At 35.8% G+C, this 11,249-nt stretch overlaps 2 protein-coding genes across 2 annotated transcripts; both read right to left on the bottom strand.

The window, feature by feature from the left end:
* Positions 1–62: 62 nt before the first annotated feature.
* Positions 63–2,327, bottom strand: LOC103422729 (uncharacterized). Its single transcript, XM_029088364.2, has 4 exons — positions 1,881–2,327; positions 1,478–1,581; positions 510–639; positions 63–388 (listed from the first exon to the last, which is right to left on the bottom strand). Exons 1-4 carry the CDS (start codon positions 2,007–2,009, stop codon positions 350–352), a joined length of 402 nt encoding a protein of 133 aa, XP_028944197.1. The 5' UTR covers positions 2,010–2,327; the 3' UTR covers positions 63–349.
* Positions 2,328–4,528: 2,201 nt separating this feature from the next.
* LOC114819483 (patatin-like protein 2) lies at positions 4,529–9,544 on the bottom strand. The gene is made up of 7 exons (XM_029088363.2): positions 9,136–9,544; positions 7,157–7,356; positions 6,109–6,346; positions 5,811–5,957; positions 5,368–5,673; positions 5,084–5,262; positions 4,529–4,999 (listed from the first exon to the last, which is right to left on the bottom strand). The coding sequence occupies exons 1-7, from the start codon at positions 9,469–9,471 to the stop codon at positions 4,951–4,953; spliced, it is 1,455 nt and encodes a 484-aa protein (XP_028944196.2). The 5' UTR covers positions 9,472–9,544; the 3' UTR covers positions 4,529–4,950.
* Positions 9,545–11,249: the final 1,705 nt, after the last annotated feature.

Here is an 11,249-nt window from a genome sequence, read left to right as displayed (position 1 = left end):
GCGGTGTCATGCTTAAAAATTACTCAACCACATATTATTGTCAGCAAAATCCACAAGAATAATGCTTGAAGGTAATTTTATTAGAGGCTACTAAAACAATTTTGATCATCAGTTCTGCAGGCCATCGTTGCTACATTGCGTGGACGTTTTTGAAGGAACATTGACCGGAACATCAAATCACCAACTCATAATGTTGCTTAACATAAAGAAACGAGAAAACAGTACTGACTTAATGACTACTAATGAAACCTTCTCATCGTATCCAAGGTTATCATTCTTCATGTAACCAAAGTCCTATAACTGAACACCACCGGGGAGGAAATGACGGCGATATTGAATAGATAGCCGATCAGAAGTGTCCCAAGCTGTATACTAGAATCCAGGCAAGCTGTAAAACAGAAAGAAACGGAAATGAGAAAAAGGTAAGAGACTAAAAGAAACGCATTGATCTCAATTTATTTGAGAAGGTAGTCTCAAGGGGAAAGAAGCGATAAAAGTTTGAAAACTACCAGAAAAAGAGTTATGGAAGCGAAAAGCCCCTCTTGGAGGAGAGCTCCATGGCCACCGAAGTCTTCTTCGTCAACCTTTAGTACCATTGCGTAGTAGCCATATATAATTCCAGTTGATATTACCAAAAAACTGTGAAAAAAAAAGTCCACCACATAAAGATTAAGAAAATATACGACACTAGTTTGGAGAAAAAGAAAATTGTTATCTTAAGATGGTGGAAGCATATGATACATAAGAGAAAACTCAAAACCATCAAATCATATTTCTCAAACACGTAGGTGGGAAGCAAGGACATCCAACTCAGGCATATGTTCTTCTCCCTTGGCCTGAAACTAAGAGATAAGTTGTCTGTGTGAATCTAAATAGTATTACATGCCTGTGTAAACCTATCAAGTTGGTACGGTAAATTGAAAACTGTCTGCACTAAGTCCCCCCTAAAGTTGAGGTAATTCTCTCTTTCCGAGAACTACAATATTGCAGAAACAACTTGATGAATGCTCCAGCTTTACAGTTGAACTCACTAAGGTAACTCTTCATTTAATATGTCGATTTGGAAAGAAACTTTCTAAAATTATAATGCTCTAGCGTTCATATAGGCCATTAAGATTCTAGGCAATGACGAGAAGCTGAAGTTCTACACCCCTAAGATCAAATAGGATTCCTGAAGTCTTGAAAGTAACACCGACAACCTAGAGAATCTAAGTTTCAGCATACTTACTCATATGTTTTATGATCCAAATATTGGGCAGTCCCAAACGAGTTTTAAGTCCCATTACTACTGATTTCTTAGCACTAAGCAAACAATGTTATATTTGGGCAAATTCCTTGCCAAGATTTGCTTTGATGGGTTCCTAATGATCCTCAAGTTAAATGAGCTGATCACTGATTAGCAACACAAACATATGATGATTAAGCGTAAACGGTAACTATGACCAGCAATTAAGAAGGTGTCCAACCATCAACTTACATGACGAACCATATGCCTCCGACCAATGGTATTGCACCCCACAGTAGCCCACATGCGAGGGCCATTGCTTGTCGAATCCAATGCAAGACATCTCCCAATTGATCCTGCACACACACACACACACACACACATACAGAAAGTAAATCATTCAAGTTAGCCATGAGAAATATTAACCAATGCAGAATTATATTAATTTTCTGCACTCAATAAATTTGACCGTTTCAATATAGGCCTTCAATTCCAAAATTTCAGAAACACATTGTAAATTCCGATGCTTCAATAGATACCCAAGATTCAAACTTCTGTTTTCTAGTTCGTTTTCTATCAAACTTTCTCGGCAACCAAACATATCATACTTTCTCGGGAACCAAACATATCGTACTATCTCGGGAAGTTGAAGTACCTTGTCCCAGGAAGCTTCCGGATCCAACAACTTGGCGAATTTGAACCGGGACAAGTGACCGTTCTGGTGCTGCGGCGGCTGCGGCTGCTGCTGTTGACCGTTCAATTTTACTGATTTCCCTTCTTTCATGCTTCGAAAAATCACAAATTTTTATCCAAAACAATAACAATCGACCCAAAATCTTCACAAAATTCAGTGGCCTTCTGCCGAACTTGCAGAGGGATGATCGGAGCTCGTTAGGGTTTTTGGATTTGGCCGGAGAACAGAGAGAGAGAGAGAGAGAGGAAAGTGAATAAATTTGAAAAGCAAATAAAATTGAATAATTGAATAGAAAAATGGAATAGCTTCGCTGTAGATTGCGATTGGGACTTTTGGGTGTGGGCTATGGACTGCACGTGACATCAGATTTCTTTCAAATCATTATAAAATTTTCAGTGAAGACGGCTTTTTACACCCGTTGTCATTATATAAATTGTTGTATATTTGAAATAAAAAAATTTGAAAAATCTAGAATCAGACGCCTCTCGGAAAAGGATTCGGCCAGAATTCTTTTTGAGATCTTAGGAATTCGGTGATCGTAATCGTTTATTGTATATCGTGCAGTTAGTTTTTGTTAGATATTATTTATATTTATTTTAAAATTTTAAAATTTAAAATGATTTCTGATCGTATGATATATGATGAACGGTCACGATCACAAAATTTTTAGAATCCTCAGAGAAAGAATCCCACAATGATTGTTTTCCATTTTTAAGACTTTTTCAGATTATACATTTATTATTATTATTATTATTTTATCAAAGTTCAAACTTTTCAAGTTTCATTGAAACTTGGAAAAAATGTAATATTTACAATAGCTAGTCAAGCTTAATTTGATACTGCACCAAACGTTTCACTAAGTCAATCTAATTTTATCTATTCTAAGCCACTTTAGTCCTTGAAACTAGTCCAATTCGAAATAATCTGGTACTTTAGTCCTTGAAACTAGTCCAATTCGAAATAATCTGGTATAACAAACACCCTTAATTTATTGTTATTTTTACAAAATCACATCCCTTCTTCAATTTGAGGATTCAATAATATCTAGTGTGGGTTGAAATTAATTTGATGAAATATAATGACCAATATAGTTGGTATTATCTTACTCTTTGGTATGAATAAGATTTGGGATCAAATAGTCCTATGTAGGTATCTAGGTGAAGTATGCTAGAGATAGGTATGGAAATTCGTAGTCTTTGGTATTATCTTAGTCTCGATCCAGTAGTGATTAAGTAGATACCAAAAGGATATTGAAATTATGAGATAAAGGAGTAAGATATTACACTTTGATATACTTACTCGAAACTTTTGTAAGAGCACATACTTACTCGGAACTTTTCTTCTTTGAGTTTCTTAAGTATACAAGGAGTAAGATCTTCCAAATTTCGAGGACAAAATTTCTTTGAGTATCTTAAGTATCCACATTGTCAGTTGTTAAATTCATGTCATGTACCTTCATGAGTTTGGTGGGAGTGTTAAAAATATTAATATATAAGTTTATTTTAATATTTGGATTTTGTTTTTTAGTTTATGATTTAGGCCTTGTGGGTTTCTTAGGTTTTGATTATCTATAAATAGAGTTTGTAGTTTAGTATGATAAACAAATCAGTCGCAATGTAGTCTTTTTGGATTTTGTAATCGTTTCGACATTTTTGTTATTTAATAATATTTTTATTATTTTGTAATCTTGTTCGTCGCGTACTCTGATGTCAATCACTAGATCTAATTAACATAAAGGATTATATATATATATATTCATAGCAAGCGAGACTCGATACCCGATCGAGAACCACCAGTGATGTCTGTCACGAATCGCACTTGTCAAGAACGAGAAGAAACAAGCTCATTTTATTCCTAGTAAATTGTAGCAATGGTCCATCAAATTTAATCAAATTGGAGTAATGATCCCTCAACTAAAAATTCATTACCATTGGTCTCTCAACTTATCAAAATGTGCAGTTATAGTCTTTTTCATCAATTTCGTCAAAATTTTGTCAAAATAAGTTATGTTGGAATAACCATTTATATAATTAGGGTCCCTCAACTCATTAAAGTGTGTAATTATGGTCATTTTCGTCAACTACGTAATTTTTTTTATCAAAACGAGTTATGTTGGAAGGACCATTGGTACAATTATGTTAAAGTTAAGGGACCATTTCTCCAGTTGAATTAAAGTTGAGGGACCAATGGTAATGAATTTTTAGTTGAGGGACCATAGCTACACGTTTTGATGAGTTGAGAGACCAATAATAATGGATTTTTAGTTGAGGGACAATAGCTGCACATTTTGATGAGTTGAGGGACCAATAGTAATGAATTTTTAGTTAAGGGACCATTGCTCCAATTGAGTTAAAGTTAAGGGACCATAACTACAATTTACTTTTTTTGAAATAGAAGGAGAGAGGAAGGGAGTGATAGAGAATGTGAGAGTCGGAAGTTATTTTTTTTAATTTTTTTTATATGATTAGAGATATGTTATGATCACATATAGGTGAGACTTTGAAAAAAAAACAAAAGCAAAATTTGGTGGTGTGAAATTACATTTCTGCCCTATATTTCTTATTCATGTTCTGTTTTAATTAGAGGGTTAAACTGGTAATTTCATAGGGTTTTGGTTGGCAATTAGTGTTTTATTAATTAGTAGAGACATATATAAGGAAATGTTATTGACTTTTCAAAAATCTCACTCTACACTCGTGATAATTGTATTTTTCTTTCCTAATATAGAAAGTTTAGAGTGTAGAATAAGATTTTTGGAGTACTAATAACAATTACTTTCTTCTAGACAAGAGAATTAACAACACATTACAAACATTTAAGAGAAACTTACACCAAATTTGTTCAGCGAGTCCTTAAATGGCTGAATTTATTTACTAGTAGGCATACGTTTTAATTTATTTTTTGTTCCAAGATGAAATTTTCTCTCTTTCTTGGTAAGAGACGAGCATCAAGACTCCGTTGCTGTCATCTTCAAGTACTATGATATAAAACCACAAATTAAGAGGGTTATCGAAAACAGAACGTTCGATTTTCATGTATTTGCTCGCCTCTTTTTTTCACGTGACAGTTTTTGGGCAAATCTGCACAAATTATAAAACAAACAGACATATCACCCACATTTTTTTGTTATGAAAGGGATCATAATGATTCTTGTGGGCACTCACCCTGCAATTGCGTCTTTGTATTTGCATGTCATGTCAGTTGGTTTATCATACCAGCCAGTGTCGAGGTTCATTGCACTGACAGTTTTTTCAAGGAGGTCAGTCCCAGCCTTCACAAGTTTTTTGAGATTTTCAGGACTTGAATCAGTCATATCAATTTCATCAGGTTTCAAGCCATCCTCCTGCAGCACGGATAACCAGCAAGTAAGAAGGTGTGTGCCTGCAGATCCGGAGACGACATTGAAGTAAAGCATGCATGGACATGGTTAAACAATCGAAAAATAAACCTGGATCCGGAGATAATTGTCATCAGAGCCGGAGACATTGAAGAAAGCAGACAGGTATACTTCAACCATGTTGACACTTGGAGTCGTAAGAACATCAATTAAAGGGATACTGCTGCTTTTTGGATTCACCAACCATTTCAAGATTCCCCACTCGCCGCGATTTCCGACTTCCAGCATCGCACCCTTCTTTGCAGATCCAGTTCCCAGGGACAGAACCAGAAGCTTACTACTATCAATATGCAGGCGCTCTGCCCCACTTTTATTATCAGACTTCTCCTTGGCACTTTCAATGATTGCAAGCAAAGTCTGGAAACGTTGGTGACAGTGTAAGATGTTTGTTGAATATAATGCAATCTTCATGCAATTTGTTATAATTTATATATGGCATACACCATCATTAAGATCATCAAAATTAAGTATTAAAATTGTACAGCAGTACGTACGGGATTGTTGGCTGCAACACCACCATCGACTAGGTCATATTTTATTGTGCCCTGCTCAAATTTGTGAGGAGGGAGATAGAACGGTGCTGCAGATGTAGCAATGCAGACATCTCTTAGCAGAACATCCTTTGAGTGGTCTCGTTTTGCCTGCATGACGATTTATATGTTAACGAGTACTAATACTAGAGAAATAAACTCATATTATAGTAGACTTAGGCTAGTGTAGACTATATTATCCATAAAAGAAACTCGAATATTAGTTATACAAAAATGCTTCGAAACCCATTACTAATCGAACCTTCAAAGTGGAGAAGACGACCGGATGGAGGTACTTCATATCACAACTGGGAATGATAATGTTGGTTAAGGTATCTCGAATCTTTGTTTCTCCAACGGTCTGCACGATCTTGTTTCGCAGATAAACACCATCGAACTTTGGTCCCGTAAGCCGTAGAAAACCCTCCTGCAAGTAGTTTCCTGCCAGCCTCTTCAACTTTCTAAAATTCTTCAAGAATATGCCGTCTGTTTCTCTCATTCTTTGTTGTTTAATTTTGGAAAAAATAAATAAATAGTAAGTACTAGATTTACCACGAGAAAACCCTCTTGAGAAATAGGGGTTTCCCGCTCTGTTTCTCTTATTTTTTGTTGTTCAATTTTGAGTCGTGTCTTAAGAGCAATGTTGTAAAAGGCAAAGCATAGCAGTGGCGTTTTATGGATAGCATCGCCTAGGCGAAAGCCTTGAGCCATGAGGCAAAGCCTTATGAGACCTAAATAATTAGGGACTACTGTGGGTTATTTAAAAAATAAATAAATAAATATTAGATTTGGACAAAATGATGTTGTTCTACCCAAGTCTTAAAGAAAAATCATTCGTCTTCTACTTTGCGATCATCTTCTTCATGAAGATGCCGCCGTTGCAACTGAACAAAAAAAGAAAAAAAAAAAAGAAGGCAGAGCCTCAGAGGCCCAAGCCTTCGACTTTGAGGGCCCCCATAATATTTCAAGCAAGGTTTTCAGTCGCCTCAAAACGCCCTAAGGCGCACCTCGACCATGTCTAGGCGAGCTGAAGATTACGGTGATTCGATTTCATATTATAGATTGTTGAATCCTGAGAGACGGATGTCTAACGAACTACAAGCACAAGAGTAGAGGCGAAATTATGTCTTTAAAACATTGCATTTATGCAAGCTTCAATCTCCATGTTCGTCTGTTTTTCTTACTTTCTCCCTAATTGTTTATATTAATCTTGTACACAATCAATGTTGTCATTCTCTTTATATTATTATCATTGGAATTCTTGTACTATTTCCACATTTTCTATTATTACTCCAACAATATATACGTACCTTGGCTCCTCCACAGGATTTGGTGGAGGGAAGAATTTTGGAGCCTCTTCAACAAAAAATTCAACGATTTTATTTGCTGCAAAAAGAGGTTTGTTTTTTTCATCTGGTTTGGTGAGCATGGCTGTGATAAGGCCTCCCGTGCTGGTTCCGGCAATGAAGTCGAAGTAGTCTGCAATCCTTGCATCTTCACCATCCAGTTTCTTTTGAAATTTTCATGCACACAGATGCGAGGAACAATATCAGTAACAATCAAGGTTCTAAAAAATGTTAGGCGCTAATCAGGCAGCAAGGTGGGGCCTAGCATCCAGGCGGTTAGCAGATTTAAGCAAATAGATTATATAGGGCAAAAGACTGTTTACTACCCTCATGTTTCGTGGTTTTCAACATTTAGTGCATCAAGTTTTTTTCGTCTCAAAGTTGTACCTAAAGTGTAAATTTTGGGACAGTCTCATACATCCGTTAGTCAAACTGTTAAGTCTCCCGTTAACTGTGACGTGGCGCCCATGTGAACAATGCTTGGGTGCCACGTGTCATCCACGTGGAAATTAAAAAAAAATAATAAAAAAATATATATATATATTTAAAAAAAAAAAAAAAACCTTCACCTTCCCCAAATCCCACTCGTGCCCACCCTCCCATCACCCACCTCTTCATCTTCAACAAATCCCACCCTCCCATCACCATCTTCGACTCCACGCTCAGGAAGAAGAAGAAAAAGGAAGTACAAAACAAAAAACAAAAAAAAACCCAGAAGAAGAAGAAGAAGGAAAAAAAAACCAAAAAAACAAAAAAAAAACCCGGAAGAAAAAGAAGAAGAAAAAAAAAAGAACCTAGTTCGTCCCCCCGAGGAAGAAGAAGAAGAAGGAGGAGGAGGAGGAGAAGGAGTAAGAAGAAAAAAAAGAAAACCGAATCCAGTTCGTCCACCCCCCCCCCTAAAACCCAACCCCCTGCAACAAGAAGAAGAAGAAGAAGAAAAAACAAAAAAAAACCGAACCCAGTTCGTCCACCCTCCAAAACCCAACCCCCTGCAACCCAGAAGAAGGAAAAAAAAAAAAAAAAAAAACCGAACCTAGTTTGTCCCCCCCCCGGTGCAAAAACCCAATCCCCTGCAACCCAGAAGAAGAAGAAGAAGAAGAAGAAGAAGAAGAAGAAGAAGGAAGAAGGAAAAAAAAAAAGAAAAAAAAAAGGGGAACTAGTTCGTCCCCTTGAGGAAGAAGAAGGAAAAAAAATTTCAAAAAATTTTGGCGGGAAACAAATTGTAAGTACATGGTTGTGGGAAAAAAAAAATTTGGCCAGGGAATTTTTTTTTCACTAAAATCCCTTCTCTAAAAAAAATTCCACGTGGCGCCCAGTCATTGTCCACATGGACGCCACGTCACAGTTAACAGGAGACTTAACAGTTTGATTAACGGATGTATGAGACTGTCCCAAAATTTACATTTTAGGTATGACTCTGGGACGAAAAAAACTTGATGTACTAAATGTAGAAAACCACAAAACTTCAGGTAGTAAACAGAGTTTAACCCTATTATATATTATAAATAAGTGCCTATTTATACTTAATGGGACACATAATTATATTAAGATACATAAATTGCAAAATAAATGATATATAAATTATAAAGTATTCAAATATATTGAGAACATGAGAAGCAAGCATATAATGATCGTTTATTCCAGTATTCAACAAGTCTTTTACATTTATTGAAAAAATAAATTGCAAAATAAAAGTTATCAATTTTCTATGTAAGTGAGAGTCGCGACCTAGGCAGGTGCCTAGGCCTGCTAGGCGAACGCCTAATCAAGTCTATCAGTTTCAAATGCCTAGGAATTAATCGGGGAGATACCCAACCATCTAGCACTTAGGCAATGCTAGACGGAGATTTTAGAATGGTAACAATTTGGTACATAATTAAAGAACATATTCAAGTTAGGAAGAACTAAGAATAAAAGGCGGGAACAGAGACAATATATATAACCTGGAGTTCGGATTCAAGACAGTCAAGTATGGTGGCCGGGATGATGCCTCTCACTCCTCCTCCGTCAATGCTGAGAATTGTGGTATATTTTCCACGATTAAATGCTGCCATTGTTGTCTGAGAAACTAATGTAGTTGGGAGCAATGGTATATGATGACCCTTATAATAAGGAGAACGAAAGGAGAAAACATTTAATAGAACCCTAATCAGACGTGTAGTGGATAGATGAAGCAAAGTATATACCTCTTTGAGAAGCTTTCCATTATCAGACATGTGGTGGATGGATGGATGAAGTGAAGTATTTATCTCTTTGAGAAACTTTCTTTTATCAAACATGTAGTGAATAGAGAGATGAAGCGAAATATATATCTCTTTGAAAAACTTTACATTATCAAATGTGTAGTAGATGGATGGATGAAGCGAAGTATGTACATCTCTTTGAGAAGCTTTCCTTTAAAAATAACCTTTATATGATTTAAGCCTTAATCTCTTTGAGAAAATTTCCAATCATCCGTTTAGGCATTTGTGCAATGATTGACGAATAGGCTCTCTCTTTACGTGTCAATTAAGGCATTAATTATGCAATGATTAACGAATAGGAAAGCATCTCTCTTTTCATGTTAAAGCATTAATAACTAGGAGCGGGCAGAGCCTATACAATTGGAGGGATTGGACCGGATCCATTTGAAAATAAAGCGGGACAGACCGGATCATGTAATAGAAAATTAAAATTAGATCCGGACCTAATCCAGCGTGTTTGAAACGGACTAGTTCCTACAAGTCCATGGATCCAAATTGTTTTTTTTTTCCTTTTCTAAATTTGTGTATGGACTCAGAGAGGTCTGTGTGATGAAATAAATCACTTCTTGTCCAACGTGAGCGTGGTAAATGGATCAAGATTGCTATATTTGCAAGGGACACATTCGCAAATGCTACGTCTGATGCCATGTTCGATCTCTGCCATGATAATTATTCATGGTGATGTATGTGACTGAGTGTTATCTTCAATCTTTAAAGGATGAATACTTACTCGGTGAATGTTTCTTCTGTCTTGGCTTAAAGCGTTAATGTCTTTATCCTTCAGTCTCCACAAGACCGTCATATTAAAAAATATACCGAAGTCCAAAAGCAATAATCAGAAAGACGAATGGCTGCAATGCCCAATAGATATAGAGTCCCTTTGAGGAATACAAATTACCCCAACTGCACATAGCATATAATAAAAAGGAAAACTAACGAAAATGAATTGAAAACTTTGAATTCTAACGAAAATGACAAAAAATGTGTTGTAAGTGAATAATATCATAATTGACTTTTTAAAGTAAAAATGTGATTTTTCATTAAAATGAACAGTACCGGAAATGTTTATTTAAAACTCCCATAATAAAAAGAAAATGAATCATGAACACGTATATCAATACAGTCATGCTCCTACTACTGCACCATCTTTCGTGTAATATGAATAGAGCACACATCAAGAAAATGTTGCCATCACAGTCAAATAGCAATAATCAGAAAGACGAATGCAAGAAGGAAGAATCATCACTCTGAAAAAATGACGGCACAAATCATCAGTCTGAAGAAATGCTTCTTAACGATTCATGTATGAAAAATGGTAATAATTCACTTATAGGATTATATTGGGTTTATCTCCAATTGTACGTTTAAGCTTCCATTTGATCACTTTTCTAATACAATCCTTAACTATGAAATCTTACAATCTAAAAGCTTAAATTTTATACTTAATTAGTGAAGCGAAGTATATATCTCTTTGAGAAGCTTTCCTTTACCAGACGTGTAGTTGATGAATGAAGCGAAGTATATATCTCTTTGAGAAGCTTTCCTTTACCAGACGTGTAGTTGATGAATGAAGCTTTCCTTTATCAGACGTGTAGTTGATGGATGAAGCGAAGTATACATCTCGACGTGTAGTTGATGGATGAAGGAAAATATACATCTCTTTAAGAAACTTTCCTTTACCATACGTGTAGTGGATGGATGGATGAAGTGAAGTATATATCTCTTTAAGAAGTTTGCTTTTATCAGACGTGTAGTGAATTGATGGATGAAATATACTTTATAGAAATCCAACCATGAACATAAACAAAAATGAC

The sequence above is a fragment of the Malus domestica genome, chromosome 11, assembly GCF_042453785.1.
Source record: "Malus domestica chromosome 11, GDT2T_hap1".
Taxonomy (NCBI): domain Eukaryota; kingdom Viridiplantae; phylum Streptophyta; class Magnoliopsida; order Rosales; family Rosaceae; genus Malus; species Malus domestica.
Note: the sequence above shows the minus strand (reverse complement) of the source record. Positions and strands in the feature narration are given on the sequence as shown.